Below are 23,653 nucleotides of genomic sequence, written 5' to 3' on the forward strand. Positions count from 1 at the left end.
CTGCCTAGGGGCCAGCAGGGGCTAAGGCACAAACTGTGGCACCAGAGCCCCAAGAAAGGGGACACTTGAGCAGGGCATAGCTGGCTGCCTGGCCCAACTGCTGTCTTTGTAGAAGTTTCATTTCTGGGACTGACACACAAGCTGTTCTGTGCTTTATGGGTGGAAAAACTTCCTTACAGGGGCAGATTCTATATGACAATAAAAACACTCTTCCTCAGAATATATGAATATTTTTTTCTGCTCAAGAACTCGGCCTGAGCAGAGGGCCACCGAGGAGCAGTAATTCCTACCACAAGGGTTATTTAAACTCACATAAACGGTGCCGTTTAAACCACATGGAAAAAATTACCTCTCTGATTCATATGGATCTGGAAGAAGAGCATTGGTAGAAATGCAAGATGAAGTTGACTTATCAAAGTGGTACACCGAACCTAAAAAGCAAACAAAAATCTCAGTACAAGGCCCAGAGTTAGGGAAGAGCGTTCTCTCTATTCACAGGACCAGAAAGAGTTAAATAATGAAAAATGTTATTCAAGTTAGACCAAGCTAGAATGAAATTCTTCCATATAAATGGATAGTTTTTTTTAATGATAATAGGGTTTTATGGTAAGAAAGTTTACTGAAGCGGGTTAGGGAAAAAAAAGTTTACTTATGCTGAGTAAATGTGCAAACATAAATTTCTTAGCTTCATTCTCCATCATATTCATCATGAATCTCTTGGTGATTAAAATAACATTCATTATATTTAAGAGAATTTATGATTGTGAATAGATAAACCCCAACTCCTCATCATTTTGTTACCTAGTAAAAGATACACATATGGGTTTTATTTCTTTTCCCAAATATCTAAGTGGAAAAAATACATACAGATAATCAGGAAAAAGTTAATCTAAAGAAATAATTTTTATATTACTCCTGAAATGCTTTCACTTTACTCAAGAATATAATAATGAAGATGGATACCATGTTATACAGCATAATTTACTTTCTCTCTTTCATTCTACAAATATCTGGAATTACCTGGGTGGTCTACATCTAAGCATCATCCACACCATTTGGTACAACTGATGTTATACCTCTAAGATCATTTATGATTGGAGAATCATAAGTATAACAAATATTGCCATAACATCAAATATTCTTATACAAGGGGATTAAAATTTGCTGTTTTGTTTGTTGAACTTTGTGATGTTGAAATGAGTTGCTAAAAGATATTTTTAGGTTATTATTGAATACAGCAATTGGATGCTTAGTAGATGGGAATGGTAACATGTGGTAATATTAGTTCTAATTAAAATATGTGATAGAGGGACTTCCTTGGTGGCACAGTAGTTAAGAATCCGCCTGCCAATGCAGGGGACATGGGTTTGATCCCTGGTCCGGGAAGAACCCACATGCCGTGGACCATGCACCACAACTGCTGAGACTGCATGCTGCAACTACTGAAGCCCGTGTGCCTAGAGCCTGTGCTCTGCAACCAGAGAAGCCACCGCAATGAGAAGCCCGCGCACCGCAATGAAGAGTAGACCCCGCTCGCCGCAACTAGAGAAAGCCCGCGCGCAGCAACAAAGACTCAATGCAGCCAAAAATAAAAAAATTAAATGTAATTTAATTTTAAAATGTTTAATGCCGAGGGAATATTGTGTAAAAAAAAATATGTGATAGAATGAAAGAGTCGCTGACTGGCTAGATAACATACTTCCTATAGGCAGGTTTACACCAGTAATTACAGATTGCTGTGCAAGATATAAACGGATAGTTTTTAGGTTTGTTCTGGAGTTTCGCTCTCAGGTCTTAATAAACAGCCATCAGAAGTAGCTCTTAAAATCCCATTTTTGCTTTGGAATTTTCTTTATTCATACGGTTTAAAAGCTGCTTGTGTAATTACAATTTTTAATCAAGAAAAAGCTTTGTCATGAAAATTTGAGATCTCTCTGGTCAGATCAGATTGGATAATAGTTTTAAATTTTTCTTGTGGTTTTCTTCATACTAGACACAGTCTATAGAATCCAACCACCCACCCTTGGCAATTGTCTCCTTCACTAAAAATAAATTCAGCCTCAGCAGAATTACGGAGAACAGACTGCTTTTGATAAAGCATTAACAAAGTCATCTTATTTCTATTAAAGTGGTTCAGAAGTCAATTAGTAATTTATTCCAGAAACAAAGGTACACAACCGTCCTAGAATTAACGTTCGTTCTCTGCAAAGAATTAGCTTCATAGCATTCTCCCAGAGCACAAGGAAGACATACGGTGTTCCAAAGGCTAATAAGTAAAGAAACAAGTTTTGGAACTGGAGGGCTTACTCCAGCAAAGTCAATTATTTTAGGTACTAAGGCAACACAAATTATTCCATTAAGCAATTCCTAAGTGGTTACCAATGGCTACCAGGTCCTCTTTCTGTTTCCTTTTTTTATACAGTCAAAACCCAAATTAACGGGCTTCCCTAGTGGCACAGTGGTTAAGAATCCACCTGCCACTGCAGGGGACACGGGTTCGAGCCCTGGTCCGGGAAGATTCCCACGTGCCGCGGAGCAACTAAGCCCGTGCGCCACAACTACTGAGCCTGCCCTCTAGGGCCCATGAGCCACAACTACTGAGCCTGCATGCCACAACTACTGAAGCCCACACTCCTGGAGCCCCTGCTCCGCAACAAGAGAAGCCACCGCAATGAGAAGCCTGCACACCGCAACAACGAGTAGCCCCCTGCTCACTGCAACTAGAGAAAGCCCACGTGCAGCAACGAAGACCCAACGCAGCCAAAACTAAAATAAATAAATAAAATAAAACCCAAATTAATGTCTCAAACTAAAAGTCAGAAAACAATCCAGAACAGTCAGTGTCTAACCAGGAAACAGACCATTTGAGTGTTTCAGAGAGAGAGAATTTAATACAGGGAATTGGTTACACAGAGGATGGAAGAGCTGGGAAGCCAAACAGGGGAGTGAAGAGCCCAGAAACTGGCAAGAGCAGGAGGCCAAAACCCTGAGCTACAGGGACAGAGGTAGAGGCATTCCTGGAGCTCTAGAGCTCGGGGAGTCCAGGGAAGCTGGACTGGTGGGGGACTGTCCTGCTGGGAGATGGAATCAGGAGACAGGCCACTGCTGGGGACTCTGCTGGACACAGAGAGGGCTTCTCCCTAATCCTGTCCCTCTCTGTGTCCCCAGCTTGTGGCCAAACCCAGACAGAAGCCAGAGGCACGAGAGCCTGGGACATGCAGCCTGCAAGGGGCAGAAACCCCATGCAGTTAAGCAGGGCAGGGAAAGGCTGAAGAATGCATCTGGACCAGCACACAGCCCATTCAAGGAAGTCAGTTCAAAAAATGAAGAAAAAACCACTTTCGAACCAAACAGTTCTGTGGAATACACATTCTATTGTGCAGAAATTCTCCTGTGAATGTCCATCTCCCTTCCTGAGACTAATACTTTCCTCACAAATGTACTATGTGCCAACCACACGCAAAGCACTGCGTTAGGGGCTGTGCAGATACAAGTGGGAGTCACATCTCTTCTTGCCCTCAAGGAGCTGATGCATCTTCTTCAACGCATACTGTCCCTCCCTCTACTCCCTTAGACAGGCCTGTGCTCCAGGCAAACAGAAGCCACCCTTTCCTTTTCCTTCTTTCCCCTATCGTTGGTACTATGACCTGTGATTAGAATTCATCCATTCACTTGACAAATGTTACTTCTAAGAGGTGAGCCAAGCTGTAAAGATGGAACAGGCAGGGATTATGTGGTTGGGACTCCTCCCTTTCACTGCTAGGGCCCAGGTTCAATCCCTGGTCGGGGAACTAAGATCCCACAAAAAAAACAAAACTAATAAGGACCTACTGTATAGCACAGGGAACTCTACTCAGTGCTCTGTAAAGGCCTATATGGGAAAAGAATCTAAAAAAGAGTAGATATATGTATATGTATAACTGATTCACTTTGCTGTACACCTGAAACTAACACAATATTGTAGATCAACTATACTCCAATAAAAAAACTTTTTTAATCAAATTTTAAAATATGGGAATTCTGATTTAATAGTGCCAAAGTGGGCCTGACAGCCTGCATTTCTAAGAAACACCCAGGTGATGCTGATAATTGTGTTTAAAAAAAAAAAAGATGGAATAGACATTAGCCAGGGAATGGAATTCCTATGGAAAGAGGCAAAGAGAGGAGAAAAGAAATTCCAGGCAGAGGCACAAGGAGAAGCTCAGCAAGAAGTAAGCAGAGACAGAGAAGCAGTTTGTGGATCTAAAAGCACAGAGAAAAAGGAGGAGAAGGCAGTTGTAGGAGGATTTTAGGTGAGACACTCGATTTCTGTTTCCCTCCTCCCCTCCGTCAACCACTGCACCAGAGGCCACATGACCCGAAAGCCCTCATCTGTCAGCCACTCAGTGGTTCAATCACTGTAACTGGAAGAGGAAGGAGAGAGAAAGAAAAGGCGCAGAACAGAGTAAAGACTGTGCCTGGTGCCTCCCAGTCACCCAGAGCAGCTATGGTTCCTGACCCTTCTGAGACCCAAATTGTTCACCCTATCCTTAAAAGAACTGAGGCCTGCAGCAATCTTGCCGATAAAGCCACCCCCCTCCTTTTCTTGGCCTTGAGTTTGTCTGAAGAGGGTGTTTGCTATTTGCAACCAGGAGTTCTAAGAAAAAACATCATTCCTCTGGGAATGATCACTCTCACTTCCCAAAATGTGTTTCGTACTTATACCAAGAAGAATGTAATAACCACAGTCACTTTCCCGATGGGGGCTTTATGGTGGGTGCCACTATCTGTATTTTATCCTGAAAAAAACGGGCTCTGAAAGGATAACTAGCCTGCCCCAAACCCTAATACAGTAAATGTTGGCACCGAGACTCAAACGAGGTGAGTCTTAAGTCCAAGACGCTTGCCACTTCCAAAGGCTGCCACTTTAAAAATCTGCATCACCAAGTGCGATCCTCCCCTAGCTGGAGTCTCCTCATTTCTAAACATTATAACACTGTCTCCTTTGGGAATGGATGTGAAGAGTGCAGATATTAGAGTTTGAAGTTCAAAGATGACTGTTACACTTAAAAAACCCTTCGTTTTGGAATGATTTTCAATTTACAGAAAAGTTGCAAACGTAGTACAGAGAGCTCCCAATGCCCTCACTGCTTCTCCTAATGTTAATTTCTTGTGTTACATGGTACATTTGTCCAAATTAAGAAACCAACATAGCTGCGTTAGTATTGACTGAACTCCAGACTTTATTCAGATTTCACCAGTTTTTCCACGAATGTCCTTTTTCTGTTCCAGGATCCAATCCAGAATCCCATATTGCATTTAAAATGCCTCAATTTTTAACTTAAAAAAACAAAACCGGAGACATTTATAACAACCCAAGTTGGACCTAAATGTAAAGTGCTAGGCTTCCTATTTTTGGACTACCACCCTTTGGAGAATCTCCTTCCAATCCAAACAGCTAAATATTAGTTAGGCCTACCAATGCCTAGATATATTATCTTTTCTTTTTTTTAAAAAAATATTTATTTATTTATCTGGCTGCGCCAGGTCTTAGTTGCGGCATGCAGGATCTTTAGCTGAGGCACTCGGGATCTTTAGTTGCAGCGCTTGGGATCTTTAGTTGCGGCATGTGGGATCTAGTTCCCGGACCAGAGATTGAACCCAGGCCCCTTGCATTGACAGTGTGGAGTCTTAACCACTAGACCACCAGGGAAGTTCCTGTATTATCTTTTCTACTTTATTCTCCTTATACCTTAACTTGGATTGGAAATACATATACACATATTTCAAGGAATCAGACCAATTTAGCTTTCTTAATATTGTGCCACTGAAAATACAAAATCTTGATTTTTTTTCTCTGTATATTTTCCAGATTTTCTACAAGAAATAATTTTATACTCAGAAAAAAGGTTTGGTGTGCCATCCTGTACTTCTAAAAGGAAATAGGATTTTTTTCTATCATTGATTCCAATAGGCACATTCATGTATGGAATATGTCCTCCAAGAAGATGCTAGACTTTGAAGAGGGCCTGGGTGCCAATGTACATTTATCTTTCCCAGTCAGAGCTCAGGCTGAATCAGCATTACAATCTGTACCAACTTGGAGATCTACCTAATTTGATTCTTTATCAGTTAAATCATTAAACTGTAAGTTTTTTCCCTGAGATATAATATTTAAAACTGATTAAATTACTGCTGTCATCTCTTCACTCCTTCTGTGCGTTAGAATTATACAGCTATGCCCTTGTCAGATGACGTTTTAGCATCTGCCACTAAAGTGCACGGTGTATATTACCCTGTCTCACTGATATCCGCCTTGGCCATGTGACTTGCTTTGACCAATGAAGAGTGGGTGAAAGGGACTTTGTGTCAGTTCCAAGCTGAGGCTTGAAGAGGCATCAAGGTGTCAGCTCATGCTCTGTCTTCCTGTGACCACCTGAGAAAACTGACCCAGGCCAACACTGTCCCTTTAGATTGGCCCCAGAATTAAGACATAGAACAGACTCAGAGCTGACTAGAAGCCTCAGGTCCAGCCTGGCCTGGCCACGCCCCACCTGGACCAGTTGAGTACAGTTGCTTAGCAGACCTGTGTTTGCTGTTGTAAACCACTGAGATGCTGAGGTATCTGCTATGCAGCCAAGCTAACACACCAGACTTAACAAAGAAATTAACTTCTCTTAAGCTACAACAACCTGTTTTGGAATTAGAGCAACCCTTCTGAAGCAGATTCAACTTACTTCCAGGCATCAGTTCAAAGTGAGGCCTTCCTTCTTCAGTGGACAGAAGAACAGCCAGTTTCCCTTCTATCATCTCTCCATCAATGAATTTTCCATACAGGGCAGTCCTCTCATCAGGGTACAAATATGCTATCTTCTCTCCAGTCATCTCCCCATCTTCATTTACTTCTCCTACAAGGCTGCCTCCATCCTGATGGGAGAAACCCAAAACCAGAAAATATTATATATAGTATTTATCTATATGACGTGAGTTCAAGACATTTCTCTTGTGCACTGCCTTTGTTAACAGCACTAATATGGATCATAACAGTTTCAGAACAGAGCTTTTCACATAAGCATGAAAAGCATGATGCACCTCTCCCCTCCCCATCCAGTCCCCTGTAAATTATATGCACAGGGGGCATACAGCCTGGTTTAGAGAGTCAAAGACGGAGCTGTACTTTATAATCCTTGGACAAGCTACTGGTACTCTAACTTGGCTTGTTATCTAAGAAACAAACATGTTGTATTTGTGATATAAGTTACAATCATTGAAAGGAAAGGTAACTACGGATTACTTTGGAGCAATATCAAATGTGATGAGGAACTGTAGCAGGACAGTCTTACTATTCCTATGATTTCACTTCTGAAATATTGAATTCTGGATTTCTGGTCTATTAAGAAAATCTTTAGTTCAAAGGTACTTAAGAATAAGTTCAGTATACATGAGTAATGAGAGTTATCTGCACTTTTTAAGGGATAAACTAAAGGAGTTCTGGATACTGCCTTTCTGAGAATTCTATACCATCACTGTTTTTGGAGTTAGAAGGAAAAGTGAAAAAAGATCAACTAAATTCTACTCCCTTCCCCATCACTTCTTTCTTCCCACTTGTCTTTATTTACTTCTCCGTTCTCCCTCCTTCCAGGAGAGGAGTCAGCTGTGCTTCCTCTTTAACTGTCATTTGCTTTATTCCAAAGGGTCATTAAATGCTTTAGGGCAGAGGCCATCAGAGAATTCTGTATCCTGGTACCAGTGCTAGGGATACAGTAGGTGATATAAATATTTTTAATACTGAATTGGGATACTAAAACCAATAAATAATTAAAAAAATCTAATCTAGGGTGCAAGAGATGTTCCCCCCCCCCTTTTTTTCCCCATCCAGAAGGTCCTTATGGTATAACTGAAAAATCTAAGACCTTTGTGGGTTTGACACAAGACTAGTAAGCCCATGACATCTTCTAAAAGCTTGGATATTCCCCCAACTGAAAGGTTCTAGAAGCAGCTACTCAAAGTCAGTGACGTGGGACGACTTTTAAGTGATTCCAAATGCTGTTTACAGAGAGACAGCAGGAAGAAATACCACCAGGTACAGGATTTCTACAGTTCATCGTAGTCCAATTGCTCTTTGGAGAAAAAAGGTTATCAATTAAAACACGAATCACAGCACTTCCATAGAAAGAAAAATACTTGGAAGCATTTTTCACGCATAGAAAGTGCATTAGGGACGTATGATTGCCCTTTCTCCCCCCCTCCCCCGAGTTAATTCTTAATAACCCAGCCTGAACGGGGATGATACTTTTTGCAAGATCTGCCTTCAGGCTTTCAGTGACTGAGCTGAATGGTGTTAGAGTATTTATGCTTCTTATATGCCGTAACTAACATAAGCCATCAACATGACTATTTCTTCAGAACAGGATTCTGTTTTTCTAGGGTCTCACGTTTTTCTTCCCCCTTACATGCTTTAAACTTCCAGGTTTGGGGGCAAATGATTTTATCTGTCTAGAATGATAAAGCAGAGATTCTTTCTTTTTTTTTTCCAAAAGGAGTTATGGGTTTTTAATTAAAAACTTTCCATCCCTGTTTCAAGGTCAGATTTTGAAAGAAATAAACTGTCCTTAGAGTGAGCTTACACATCCTGTAGGAGGATCATTAGTTTGGCCTCCCCTTGTTCCTGCTTTGACTTCCTGTCACAAACACTTCCTTGTTGGCTGTGTCAGGGGTGCTGGGGAAGAAACGGCTCCTTTTTCTCCTCTGCTCAGTGGCTCCCCCTCATGGGAGGAGAAATCGTTCACTTGATTAGTGAAAGGCAGGATCTGACACCCACTGACACCCAACTCTACTGGGTAGGGGTTAACAGCCTAAAGCTGCTGCTCTCATGTGTTCTGCATTTTCGCTCACCTGTCCTGGGAACTGGCGGTGCCCACAGGCTGCACCTGCTCGCCTCTCAGTCCTCTCCTCTCCTTGGGGAAGCTCGCCCAGGCAGCCCTACTGCCCAAGGGAAACCTGCAGCTTTCTAGCTGCTCTGTGGGCAGCTGGCCCGTCCGTTTAGTTCAGAGGGGCAAGAGTAGAAGCCTACACCACATCTCCAGTCCAACTCCGCCATAATGAAACCAACATCCCGATCCCTGACACCTATGTCTATTTCTTAATTGATTCCCAATCCAGAGAGCACAGGAGTGGGGTGTGATTACCAGCCTCGCCCAGCCCTGATCCCAAATGCCAACAGATACTATAGACAACGTTTTATCAACCAGGTTGGTTTTTAAAGCTTGTAACTCCCGAGTGCTTCTTCCTTCCTAAGGCAGAGTCTTCTCTTGGTGCTTTAAAAGACAGTGATTAAGGCTAAATGCAGCTGCGCATTTTAGTTTTCAAAATGCAACTACATTGAACCAATTGGATCCATTCACCTTAGTTCATCGTTGATCTCCTCTAGGGACTTAATTGATCATACTCACAAGTAAAATGACAGGTCGTGCGAGAATCGGGTAATCCATTACCTCTTTCCTAGACCCACCCTCATGAGGAATTCCACTTTCTCAGGCTTCAAGATTCACTGTCGGGCTTCCCTGGTGGCGCAGTGGTTGAGAGTCCGCCTGCCGATGCAGGGGACACGGGTTCGTGCCCTGGTCTGGGAGGATCCCACATGCCGCGGAGCGGCTGGGCCCGTGAGCCATGGCCGCTGAGCCTGCGCGTCCGGAGCCTGTGCTCCGCAACGGGAGAGGCCACAACAGTGAGAGGCCCGTGTACCACAAAAAAAAAAAAAAAAAAAATTCACTGTCATATCGGCAGCTCCCCAGCATTGGGCTGCAGGAAGCTTATCCTGCCTACTGATGCAGCAACAAAAGTTTCAGGCTTCCTAACTGGTAAGTACCTCCATCTCTCTTCTCCCTCTGTAACTGAAAGGACTTGTGAGCTATTGCAGATCCTACCAAAAGAATGTGTAAATGCTTTAGGAATTATTTTTTTAAATGTTTTACAATATTTTTTTCTTATGCCTAGAGTATAACTTATTTTTTAGGAACAATAACGTGTAAATAGATTAGCTGGGACTACTTTTCTTGTTATACATGTTTTTATTAATACTTTTAAATCATAAGAGGATACGGTTAAGAGTTAAAGAGAAAACATTTTGACTTAAGCTCTGGACAAAATAAAATATTAGATAAGATATTTCCTCAGGTTTATTTTCTGAAACATTTTCTGGAAATTCACTACAAACAAATGGGGTATTTGAAATGCAAACAAAAACTACAGCATTAATTCCCAGCCATGGGTTTTGCCATGTCTTTTTGCTCTAGTCAGCTCCAGAAAAGATCATAAAATGTTATCATCAAATACTCAAAGGCAAGTTAATTTTAATCACCTTGATTTAAGCAAGATAAACCAGAAAGCAGGGAGCAGGATTGTAAAATCAGGTAACAATAGTGTAGTAAGTCCAAAAAGATGGGAAATTGCTGGATTCGTTCTTACATATGAGAAAGAATAACATTAATTGCAACGATGAGACATTCCGCCATCTCCTTCTATATCCCAAAGGAATATTTTTAAAAAGCAATATATCTTTGTCTTTATTAGTGGTACAATCAAACCAGTTTGTCCCAGTTTGTTTTCATCATGACTAATCATTCCTTTCCAAAGCCACCCTGAGGAGGAATTCATAGTAGATCGGAGCACAACAATCTAAGTCAATAGTGAAACAGTGAGCGGATATCCCCCTAAGTTGTTGGCTTCAGCTACTGACTCTCAAGTTTCACAGCCTCACATTTTCTGAGATAGAGAATACATTTTGTTATTCATTGGGAAGACTCGAAGCATTGTCTTAAAACTTGTTACTTTCCAGCAAAATGAACAGTCGTGAGGCTTACTGGGTAATATATCCAGCACACTCCATGCCGAATGTTATCTTTATATTGTCCCTTGAAGATCAGTCTTCCATCGGTGTCGTACTCCTGGGCGGGTCCATTCAGCTCTCCGTCTACATATGTGCCCTGGAGAACTCCTCCATCCTCATAAGTGTAAACTCCCTGGCCCTGCAGGGCATCATCCACATAATATCCCTCCAGGGTGCTGTGAGAGAAGGGAGAACAAAAGAGAAGAGTCAGACAGTGACTCAACTCTCTAAAAAGAAAGGATCACACCACGCCCAGCTCTGTTCCAATGCTGGCCTGTATTCAGTACATCCTCCTGAAATCTCCGAGATGGCTAGGAAAAATACTCCCAAGATATGGGTAGGATTAGAAACTGAGAGGGAGATTTAATTCCTAATCTCCTGGTTCCTATTAATCCAATTTCTCTACTGGAGGAAATACAGAAGAAAGAAGCCACAGGTGGGAAAGAACAAGCCTCATCTAAGTGTGTTTCCAAGGCTAGGTGCCAGCCAATACCGGGCAATAGAAATTCTGGTGTTACCCTTTCCACACATAAACCACTCATGTTTAATTTCCCTCAAGAGTGGTCCAGAATTCACTGGGAGTTCTCAAGGGTCTTTCAGATGGCTTGTATATAGTGGTCTCTCATAATACAAATGTGGCTTAGAACGTGCAGATGTCTGCCTATCTGTCTTAAGCCCTTAAGGCATTACTTATCGGTGACAACCATAACTGATATCCAATCAAAAGTATCCCCATCCATCTCTTTGGAAGATATATGGGGATTTACTTGTGTGTGCGTGTGATCACGGGAAATAGGGGCAAGTAAGGAAGACGGCCCGCTAAAACCTTGCTAATATCATTAGCAGCCTGATAAAGTCTGAGGCCCATCGTCCTAGAACAGAAGACAGCTCACAACAAGGGTGTTCATGGTGATTTTACAAGAACCTTTTTCTCTCCTCATCAAACACTTTTGGAATTTCAATACATGTTTTCAGTGTCAGCCTCGCAAAGGCCATTATGCAATGAAACTAACTTTATCCAAAAATTCCCTTCATGAACTGAAATCTGGAATGAGGGGAAAGACCAGCTCAAATTATTTTTTACAACTAAAAAGTAAGATGTTTAGCAACAAAGACAGTTTGATTATTTTAACATGTGCAGATAACACTCATTCATTAATTCAACTAACAGACATTTACAGGGCGCCTTCAAGTAGTGAGCGTCGTGTGAGGCTCTAGAACGCATGATGAACAAGACGAACACAAAACCAGGAGACAGGTACTGGGGACAGGTGGGACCCAAAGGGGGCCATGGGGACCGAGATGGCCGCACCTGAGTCTGCCTGGAAAAGTGTTGTCTTGCTCTAATGAATGACAGAATGATCTGTAATTATTAAATGGAAAACACAGTCTAAATAACAATAGCCTCTGATTACACTGTAATTATACTATTTGTAGTCTCCCAAGGAGATAAATCGTTCTCTTTCCGTTTTGTTTGTACTATCAATGATAAACAGGCCTAGTAAATTCATGAAGAGAAAAAGGTGCACTTTAGCACAGCCCTTGCATCAATAATCAAAATTCTATGTCAGTGAGGTCGGAATTAAGGGGATTCGACTGTCATTAGACTCCCGCCATGAAAAAAAAGAACCTTGGTAAAAGATGAGTAATCAACGGACGTAATGATGCAAGAGACAGGGCAAAAAACTATTTAATCATCTGTCTTCAGTTCGCGGATTGCCAGATAAAACAGAATATGCTCAGTTAAGTTTGAATTTCAGATAAACAACAAATAATTTTTTAGCATAAGTATGTCCCAAATATTGAACTGGATATAGTTTTACTAAAATATTTTTCGTTGCTTATCTGAACCATTATAACCGGGTGCCCTGGATTTTTATTTGCTAAACCTGGTGACCCTATTGACTTTGAGTTCTCAGTAGCATTCAAAATGTTACTGTGTATGTTTGGGCAGAATTATCCCCTGACAGACTATCTGCCAATGTTTCTTAGGTTTATGATGAAATCTACAAGGCATGGGTCTCACGAATCAGTTAACCAGTCATGTGGGTTTGCACGTATTTCCCCCAGGTCATGTCCAGTAGTTTGTCCCGCCCTCCCTCAGAGCAGAACCTACCCTTATTAGTATCATAATCCTAAGAACAAACTGCTCTTTCCCTTAGCTCAACGAACATAAGATTCCCAAATGCAAATTCTTAGGTATTGGAGAGCAAAACTTGCTGCATTGTTTTCCAGCCCCTGCCTGAGGAAACAGCTTAGCTTCCTTGGTACATTTTTTTGGTAGCTTGGATGGAACCTGATAACAAAAAGGGGGCACGTTATCACATGAACTGGGGTCTCCAGGGCAATAAAAAATGATAAGGCTTTGAAATCCTTTTATTTCAAAGGAAATAAAAGCTTCTTAGTCTGGTGTTAAAGGCACCACCTTTCTTTCTAACTTTTTCCTCCAGAGGAGGCTGGCAAACCATGGCCGGCTGCCTGTTTTTGTAAATACAGTTTTACTGGAACACAGCCATGAACATTCCTTTCCGGATCCTCTGTGGCTGCTTTCATATGACAACAGCAGAGTTGAATAGTTGCAACAGAGGCCGAATGTGGCCCAAGAAGCCTAAAATATTTACTATCTCACCCCAGGCAGAAAAAGTTTGCTGACTCCCGCTCTAGAATCCTCTGCTCACATTAGTTTATTCACTGGCCCCAAGCACACATCTATGTATCTCAGCTCCTATACTCTGTTTTCCCTGCCTCTTCCCTTACAACATATGTAACCAACCTTTTAAAATCCCTGAGGACACACTCAGGAAAAAAAAGTTATGGGTCACATTTTCCTTTTTTAAAATTCAAAACAAAAATGACTTTGGGAAAAGAATGAATATTCTCCAACCTCTGGTCTTTTTCTATTTCAGAAAGAAATCGACTATGAGAAAATGGCACTATTTTGTAGCAACTCAATCATTAATATCTGGTCATATCTGAGAAGTAGCTATGGAGGAATAACTTTCTAATCTTTCTTGCTGAAACTGGATTGGGAGCTGTGTTGTGGAGGAAGGTGTGCTCATCACTGGCCTCCCCAGAGCCTACCCATCCTCCATATGGAGCCCTACTTCCCACAGAGTCTACCTTGACCTCTGCAACCACAGTCACTAAAGCCTAGTCATGGACTAGTACAGGATGTCCACGTGCTTTATCCATGATCAGCTTACGGGTCCTATTTCTCTAAATAGACTGTAAGCCCTTTACGGGAACAAATTAGGCATTATGTATTCCTCCCTAACATATAAACACAGCATATCTTCAAGTGATATTTCCTAAATGAAAGAGTAGAACTGGGATAATCTTGCTTCAAGAAGAGAAAATTGAGAGGGAGCATAAGCATGTTAAGAGTATTTCTCAAGTGCAGGGAGGATTCTTTATATGAAGTGTATGTGCATACAGTCTGCAAGTTAGGAAAGTTTCTTAAACGCTATGCTTTATTTCTCTATTTGTAAACTGCAGCTCCTAATAGGGTTATTAAAAATTACATGGGTTAATACCTATTAAGTGCTTAGAAGATGATCTGGGACATAATGATTGCTTGAATAAATAACAGCTATTATTATTAAGCATTCACTTTCATGTACATGATGGTGAGCTTTCTACTGAAAAACTTGGCTTAACAGCAGCATCAGGGAAATAGTTATGAGACACTGGAATAGATAGTCAAAGAAACTGACAACACTGCTCTAGATCTACTTTAAAAACAAAAAAAACAAGTAAGGCCTTTCGTGGTGGTGCAGTGGTTAAGAATCCACCTGCCAATGCAGGGGACAAGGGTTTGAGCCCTGGCCCGGGAAGATCCCACATGCCGCAGAGCAACTAAGACCATGACCCACAACTACTGAGGCCTGCGTTCCTAGAGCCCATGAGCCACAACTACTGTGCCCTTGTGCCACAACTACTGAAGCCCACGCACCTAGAGCCTGTGCTCCGCAAAAAGAGAAGCCACTGCAATGAGAAGCCTGCGCACCGCAATGAAGAGTAGCCCCCGCTCACCGCAACTAGAGAAAGCCTGCGCACAGCAACAAAGACCCAACGTAGCCAATAATAAATAATAAAAATATATATATATATATAAAACTTTAAAAAAACCCCACACAAGTAAGAAAGATCCCTCTCTGTCTGAGGGAAAGAAGGAATAAATGCTTCTTTAAGTGAAAAAAGTAATATGTATTCATTGTAAAATGAACAAACAAACAAATCAAACACTACAAAGATGTAGAAACTCCCAGTACTCTTACCCAATTTGGCATTTACCATTTAAGACTTTTTTCCATTTATATACTAAGCATTTTCCCACCTGTGTGGTGGTTTTTTTTTTTTTTTTTTAACAAAAATGGGATCATATCATACACAATGTTCTTGACTTGTATTTTCTTAAAATTTCTTTCAACATCCTGGCAGATTTTTTAGTATGTTAAGAAGCTGCAAAAATGGTTTGATTTTTCTGGTACCAGCATCTGAATCAAATAACTCGAAAACATGGAGAAAATTTAAAAATCAATTTTAATTAGATTTTTCTCTTTCCATATACACAGACAATTTTCATCTGTTTTATCAAAGCTCTCATACTTAAATTTCCAGTATTAAATTAAATGAGAAAATCTAACTTACAAAGAAATGAAAATTTTTTATAATTGTTTACCTAGACTGATACAGCTGCAAACTATTCAACTATTTTCATTTTAAAATTCTCTTTAATATCTGAACACACAAAAGTGTTCTTAGGAGACTAGACAGCTTTGGCTTTTCCTTCATATTTTGGACTCTAGAAGGTTTGGGGCTTTCCAGCTCCTGAGGCATAAACTCTGTTCCCTCCCCGCCACTGTGTTCCCTTTCTTTTGTCTGGTATAGAAGAATCAAGAGGGAAATTTTGAATGAATGATAATTTTACTTTAAATTCCGGTCTCTAACCAAATTAAATTGTGACTCTTAGTATTAAAACATTGTCTTAAGAACTAGTTATATGACAATATATATTATCTCTTTTTTAAAAATTGAGATATTACTGACATATAACATTATACTACATATTATCTCTTAAAATCTTGAAAACTAAGTAAAGAAGAACATCAATAATAGACCCAAATCATCTGCTGGGGCTATACGCAATGAGAAACTTTAACTTCTTCCAAAGTTACTTATCCTTTAATAGAGGATCTATGAGTCCGTAGGTTCTGATTGTTATAAAGGCTCAAGATAACGGTAAAATATTTGAAGAGCAATTAGTGAAATTTAGTTTTGTTCTCTAAAAATAAACCCTGCTGGCCATTGTTATCAACGGATAATAAGAGTAACAGCAGTAATAAAATATAATAGTAATAATGATAACAATAATAATCCATCCTTGATCTTGAGGACATTATGCTAGGTGAAATGTCAGACAAGGACAAATACTGTCTGTCCCCACTAATATGTGGAATCTAAAAAAGCCTAACTCATAGAAAGAGTAGAGCAGTGGCTGCCGGCGGCTGGAGGATGGGGAAATGGGGAGATGTTGGTCAAAGGGTACAAACTTCCAGTTCAACTTGGCTTGAATCTCAGCTCCAGCTCCTACCAACGAGGTCACCTGGGGCAAGTTATTTCATCGCTCTATGCCTTAGTTTCTTCATAAGTACAACAAAATAGGATTACAAAATCTACTTCACAGACAGTTGTGAAGGCTACATGTCCAGCGTTTGAGCAGGTGGTAGGTATTCAAAGTTATTCACCTCATTCCCTCTCCCTTTCTTATACATCACAAAAGTCTTTGCCTCGATCAGAACTGTTCCTTAGAATACAGATGAATGTATTTGTTGAGCCTGGTTCCAACAAAAGCGATACAGAAGGGACTTTTGCCTTGTGTGGGAGGTTGGCATACATAAGTTCCAGCTCCAATTTCTCTAAAATGTGACCAAGCACTTTCTAAAAACCAAACAAAAGAACTCCTGCATGGACCTGTCACCTGGAAAACATCAGCCTTCTCAGTGGCTCATCAGATGGGCAGCTTCTCTTAGGTTACCTGGTCAATGATCAACTACAGGGAGCCCACTTAGCTGGATTCATTAGTGGAGCAAATCAACATCAGAAGATGACTTGGGCAGAGGAGGATGAAGTCATGGAGTAGCAAATAATATCTTGAAATCTAATTGGCATGTCAGGAGGAAGCATCAATAATGTAAAAAAAAAAAAAAAACTTGAATGAATTCACTTATCTCTATCTCATAATCAGGCTAAAAACCACATGATGCCCTAATATCTCACAGCCCAAAGCCAATCTGCATTGAAATATCTCTTTCTTGTAACCATCCTAAGATTTTGAGAAGTCCTGCTAAATTGTCTTTACATCCACAAATGTTGTTTGAGATGACAACAATTCAGGAAAAAAATACGTTAACATGAACACCCAGAATCTGGGATTAGTATAAAAAGTAGAGATGTGTAAATCAAAGTATTCTGCATACTAAACATTTTGTAATACCCCACAGTACTCCAGCAAATCACTGGTGCCAGAGGACTCCAGGAACCACACCAACAAAGCCTCAAGATTCCTTTCTCCTCGCTGCATAAATGCCTTTATCTCAGGACCAGAGCCGATGTTAGGAAGTCCCATTACCTAATCTGAGGACAATCTTCTTCTTTCCTTTAAAAAGGGGGGAGGGCTTCCCTGGTGGCGCAGCGGTTAAGAATCCACCTGCCAATTCAGGGGACACGGGTTCGAGCTGTGGTCCAGGAAGATCCCACATACCACAGAGCAACTAAGCCCGTGAGCCACAACTACTGAAGCCCGTGCTCCACAGCAAGAGAAGCCACCGCCATGAGAAGCCCATGCACTGCAACCAAGAGCAGCCCCCACTCGCCACAACTAGAGAAAGCCCGCATGCAGCAACGAAGACCCGACGCAGCCACAAATAAATAAATAAATAAATTTATAAAAAAACAAACAAACAAAAAGATCTCAAAACTAGTGAACATTCTGAAGATTCTGAAGCTGGCACAGTAGTAAAAAGGTACAAATGTACATTTTGGCTATTTAAACTGGTTTAGAAATAGACAGCTAGTTTCTTATTTTACCTCGAGTATTCTCTGCCAACAGTGGTTTACCTCTGTGACCTGAGGATGGGGGTAAAAAAAGGGGGGGAGCATGTTCACTTTTTATGTTTCTATATTTCTTGAAGTTCTTTTTTCTACCAAGTATTTGCTACCTATATAATTTAAAAAAATAAAATATTCTGCTTCTGTTTTTCCAGGCCATCTTTCCTAGTGATCTGAATATTTAAAATTCTTATTCAGGTTTATCATATTCTATGTAAAGGGGAAAACTGATTCCAGAACTTCCTTTCTTTTTTTTCCCTAACATCTTTATTGCACTATAATTGCTTTATAATGGTGTGTTAGTTTCTGCTTTACAACAAAGTGAATCAGTTATACATATACATATGTTCCCATATCTCTTCCCTCGTGTCTCCCTCCCTCCCACCCTCCCAATCCCACCCCTCCAGGTGGTCACAAACCACCTAGCTGGTCTCCCTGTGCTATGCGGCTGCTTCCCACTAGCTATCCACCCTACGTTTGGTAGTGTATATATGTCCATGCCACTCTCTCACTTTGTCACAGCTTACCCTTCCCCCTCCCCATATCCTCAAGTCCATGCTCTAGTAGGTCTGTGTTTTATTCCCGTCCTATCTCTAGTCTCTCCATGACATTTATTTTTCTTAGATTCCATATATATGTGTTAGCATACGGTATTTGTTTTTCTCCTTCTGACTTACTTCACTCTGTATGACAGACTCTAGGTCCATCTACCTCACTACAAATAACTCAGCTTCATTTGTTTTTATGGCTGAGTAATATTCCATTGTATATATGTGCCACATCTTCTTTATCCATTCATCTGTTGATGGACACTTAGTTTGCTTCCATGTCCTGGCTATTGTAAGTAGAGCTGCAATGAACATTTTGGTACTTGACTCTTTTTGAATTTTGGTTTTCTCAGGGTATATGCCCAGTAGTGGGATTTCTGGGTCATATGGCAGTTCTGTTTGTAGTTTTTTAAGGAACCTCCATACTGTTCTCCATAGTGGCTGTATCCATTTACATTCCCACCAGCAGTGCAAGAGTGTTCCCTTTTCTCCTCACCTTCTCCAGCATTTATTGTTTCTAGATTTTTTGATGATGGCCATTCTGACCGGTGTGAGATGATATCTCATTGTAGTTTTTTTTTAGTTGTTGTTGTTTTTATTTTTTCGTTAGGCGGGCCTCTCACTGTTGTGGCCTCTCCCATTGCGGAGCACAGGCTCCGGATGCACAGGCTCAGCAGCCATGGCTCACGGGCCCAGCCGCTCTGCGGCATGTGGGATCTTCCCGGACCGGGGCACGAACCCGTGTCCCCTGCATCGGCAGGCGGACTCTCAACCACTGCGCCACCAGGGAAGCACCTCTCATTGTAGTTTTGATTTGCATTTCTCTAATGATTGATGATGTTGAGCATTCTTTCATGTGTTTGTTGGCAATCTGTATATCTTCTTTGGAGAAATGTCTATTAGGTCTTCTGCCCATTTTTGGATTGGGTTGTTTGTTTTTCTCTTATTGAGCTGCATGAGTTGCTTATAAATTTTGGAGATTAATCCTTTGTCAGTTGCTTCATTTGCAACTATTTTCTCCCATTCTGAGGGTTGTCTTTTGGTCTTGTTTATGGTATTCTTTGCTGTGCAAAAGCTTTTAAGTTTCATTAGGTCCCATTTGTTTATTTTTATTTTTATTTCCATTTCTCTAGGAGGTGGGTCAAAAAGGATCTTGCTGTGATTTATGTCAGAGTGTTCTGCCTATGTTTTCCTCTAAGAGTTTGATAGTGTCTGGCCTTACATGTAGGTCTTTATCCCATTTTGAGTTTATTTTTGTGTATGGTGTTAGGGAGTGTTCTAACGTCATACTTTTACATGTAGCAGTCCAGTTTTCCCAGCACCACTTCTTGAAGAGGCTGTCTTTTCTCCACTGTATATTCTTGCCTCCTTTATCAAAGATAAGGTGACCATATGTGCGTGGGTGTATCTCTGGGCTTTCTATCCTGTTCCATTGATCTATATTTCTGTTTTTATGCCAGTACCATACTGTCTTGATTACTGTAGCTTTGTGGTATAGTCTGAAGTCAGGGAGCCTGACTCCTCCAGCTCCATTTTTCGTTCTCAAGATTGCTTTGGCTATTCGGGCTCCATACAAATTGTGAAATTTTTTGTTCTAGTTCTGTAAAAAATGCCAGTGGTAGTTTGATAGGGATTGCATTGAATCTGTAGATTGCTTTGGGTAGTAGAGTCATTTTCATAATGTTGATTCTTCCAATCCAAGAACATGGTTTATCTCTCCATCTATTTGTATCATCTTTCATTTCTTTCATCAGTGTCTTATAATTTTCTGCATACGGGTCTTTTGTCTCCTTAGGTAGGTTTATTCCTAGATATTTTATTCTTTTCGTTGCAATGGTAAATGGGAGTGTTTTCTTAATTTCACTCTCAGATTTTTCATCATTAGTGTATAAGAATGCCAGAGATTTCTGTGCATTAATTTTGTATCCTGCTACTTTACCAAATTCATTGATTAGTTCTAGTAGTTTTCTGGTAGCATCCTTAGTATTCTCTATGTATACTATCATGTCATCTGCAAACAGTGACAGCTTTACTTCTTCTTTTCCTATTTGGATTCCTTTTATTTCTTTATTTTCTCTGATTGCTGTGGCTATAACTTCCAAAACTAGGTTGAATAAGAGTGGTGAGAGTGGGCAACCTTGTCTTGTTCCTGATCTTAGTGGAAATGGTTTCAGTTTTTCACCATTGAGAACAATGCTGGCTGTGGGTTTGTCATATATGGCCTTTATTATGTTGAGGAAAGTTCCCTCTATGCCTACTTTCTGCAGGGTTTTTATCATAAATGGGTGTTGAATTTTGTCAAAAGCTTTCTCTGTATCTATTGAGATGATCATATGGTTTTTCTCCTTCAGTTTGTTGATATGGTGTATCACGTTGATTGATTTGAGTATATTGAAGAATCCTTGCATTCCTGGAATAAACCCCACTTGATCATGGTGTATGATCCTTTTAATGTGCTGTTGGATTCTGTTTGCTAATATTTTGTTGAGGATTTTTGCATCTATGTTCATCAGTGATATTGGCCTGTAGTTTTCTTTCTTTGTGACGTCTTTGTCTGGTTTTGGTATCAGGGTGATGGTGGCCTCATAGAATGAGTTTGGGAGTGTTCCTCCCTCTGCTATCTTTTTGAAGAGTTTGAGAAGGATAGGTGTTAGCTCTTCTCTAAATGTTTGAAAACTGATTCCAGAACTTTCTTGATATAAATTTTTATTTTGTTTGAAACGTTCTCATAAACCACACACCCAGTCTATGGCATAGATTGTGGTGACAGTTTCATGAAATGTATACTTAACTCCAAACTCATGAAGTTGTATATGTTAAATATGTAGAGCCTTTTGTATATGAATCATGTCTCTAGTTAAAAAAAAATCGCCATCAGGTTTTATATAAGATTAGAATGCATCAGGCCAAATCTTCTGTCACTACACTAGAATTTTCCAAACAGAGCCTCCTGTAACTGCAAATAAAGCCTCTGATGGGAACATAAGCGAGTACTACAGGTTTGAACAACTTTTAAAAACTCTATCATAAACCTTTTGTTTCCTCGACTGCTATTTCAAAACCTTGATGTCACCCTTTTGGGAGGAATTTTTCCAGACTAAAGCCTCCTGACTGGCAGTAAAAGCACTGAGTGCCCACTTTGTTTTAGCCAATAAATCAGACCCTAAAAATCGGGAGCAGTAATAGGGAGAAAAATTAAGAGCAGAGTGTAAACTAAGGTGCTGCTTCATTAGAGGTGACTGACTTCTCCACGATCACTTCCTGCATCCCCCTTAGAAAGATCTAATAGATTCCACAGCCTTTATTTCAGTCATAAGACTCACTCACTAACTTTTCCGCCAATCCTTTTAGCAGATGTCTCATAACATGATCATCATTGGGCTTATGAATGAAGGTGACGAGGACCTTTTGAGAAACTGTCACCACGCTGCTTCATACCATGTCATAAAAGCAGTGATACTGACCTTCTCCCCTCAAGGTATTACCTCCATCTATCTGCAGAAGGCTAACAAGGGTAAACTCTTTAGGTCCTTGCTAATACCACCACTCTTTGAGTCTACATTGGCCCCAAGTCTCTCCAGGTGTTTGAGTGGTAGGTATAAAAAGCAGTGAATTCGTGCCTCTAAAAGAAAAAAGAAAGGCAATGAATTTCTTTCTATTCCATAGATAGTTACTGGCCTAGTGCTTCAGCCTCAGCCAGTGCTCCAGCTTTCCCTGGTCATGACTCCCATGCAGATCACTGCATTTGTACAGCACACTGGGGGAACTGGATGAAGCTGGTCAGAGCCAGACGTGACTGGCTTGACACAGGGAGGGAGGGAGGGAGGGAGGCGGGTGCTTGGGAAGTCTCAGGCCCCAGTCAGCCCCGCAGGGCTCATTCCTGACACACTGGTTGGGAAGCTCAGCCTAGTGCTTCAGCTCGCTGAGTCTTAGGTCTGTGTAGCAAGCCAGTAACCAATGCTAAATTCAACGAAGCCTGCTGGACTGTTTTCCCAGAGTCAGTCAGTTACTGGGTACCACCTTCAAACTACGAGATTTAAAACATCAGTGTGCACACGTGCGTGTGCGTGTGTGTGAATTCTACCCTCTTTTTCGTCTCCCATCCTCATTCAGCAAGAATTTTTTTTTTTAAACCAAATTAACAGAAAGTGCTATGAAGCACAGAAGATGGAACAGATATAGATTGTGCCTTCAAAGAAACCTCTCTCCTGTAGGGGAAATAAGACATTTATATAAATATATATTTGCTGAATGAATAAAAGAATAATTGCATGAGATAAACAGTGACACTTTCCAGAAAAGAGTTATAAATAAACTTCTATGGAAGTGAGGCAGGAAAAGTTTCCTTCTGGACAGGTTAAAGGAATCATGAGAGAAGAAAGCACTGATACCAAACCGAGTAAGGGGCTGCTACGGGACTCAGTTATCCACCAGGGCAGAAGAAAGGAAGCAGAATATTCGACCATTTCACATGAACAGTTTGGAAACCAATTTCTGCTAAAAAGAGGTGGGGTGTGGAGTTGAGGACAATGGGAAAGAGAAGGTTGGAATTAAAATAAAAATTTACAAAAGTTCTCTGATAGGTTTTTATTGCTTTCCTCACCCCTCCTTATGTCAGATGATTGAGAGCTTGAGGACCTGTGAATATTTTTTAAAAGCAACTCACCCCACCTACAGAAAAGGGATTCTGGGCTACAAGCCAGTCCCTGTGACCACCCTTCAACTATCAGCTTAGACGTTTTCTTTCCTGAAGGAATTCCAAGGAATAAGGAAGCTTTAGCTTATCACCAATGTCAAGAGTTTACAGCAAGCGGTGCCGTGTCCCACAGAATCCTATACCCTGCTTTAGCTAAATCCATTTCGGAATTACCCACTCAAGTGGTATGAAAAGAGCCAGTCCTTCCGTGGCTCTGAATTCCTCTAAATGCTGGAGAAATTCACACGACCGCTTTTCATTTCTCAAGCTGACACGGCTTAAAAGTCACTGTTGGAAAGCTGGGCCCGTGCAAGCCTATCTCTTCTTGAAAGAGAAAAGTCCTAGTTATTTCCACCTTTCTCAAGAGGGTGAGAAGCTTCTGCCCCATAGCGTCCTCATACAGGGAGAGAAAGCAGGGTAAAAGAAGCCTGC

General features: G+C 40.8%; 1 protein-coding gene and 1 long non-coding RNA gene across 12 annotated transcripts in view; both read right to left on the reverse strand.

Annotated features, from left to right (window-relative positions):
- SETD7 (SET domain containing 7, histone lysine methyltransferase) overlaps positions 1–23,653 on the reverse strand; it is a 53,475-nt gene that overhangs the window by 18,203 nt on the left and 11,619 nt on the right. For all 11 annotated transcript variants that reach the window (XM_059067552.2, XM_059067550.2, XM_067035568.1 and 8 more), the window contains 3 exons: positions 10,842–11,043; positions 6,717–6,906; positions 350–431 (listed from right to left, as the gene is read on the reverse strand). In XM_059067552.2, the coding sequence (XP_058923535.1) occupies positions 350–431; positions 6,717–6,906; positions 10,842–11,043 (474 nt within the window). The remainder of the gene's footprint in view (positions 1–349; positions 432–6,716; positions 6,907–10,841; positions 11,044–23,653) is intronic.
- LOC136794349 (uncharacterized) lies at positions 17,499–22,147 on the reverse strand. The gene is made up of 3 exons (XR_010840984.1): positions 21,990–22,147; positions 17,957–17,995; positions 17,499–17,576 (listed from the first exon to the last, which is right to left on the reverse strand). It is a non-coding gene; the product is annotated as an uncharacterized lncRNA (long non-coding RNA).

The sequence above is a fragment of the Kogia breviceps genome, chromosome 6 (genome assembly GCF_026419965.1).
Source record: "Kogia breviceps isolate mKogBre1 chromosome 6, mKogBre1 haplotype 1, whole genome shotgun sequence".
NCBI classification, from domain to species: Eukaryota; Metazoa; Chordata; class Mammalia; order Artiodactyla; family Physeteridae; genus Kogia; species Kogia breviceps.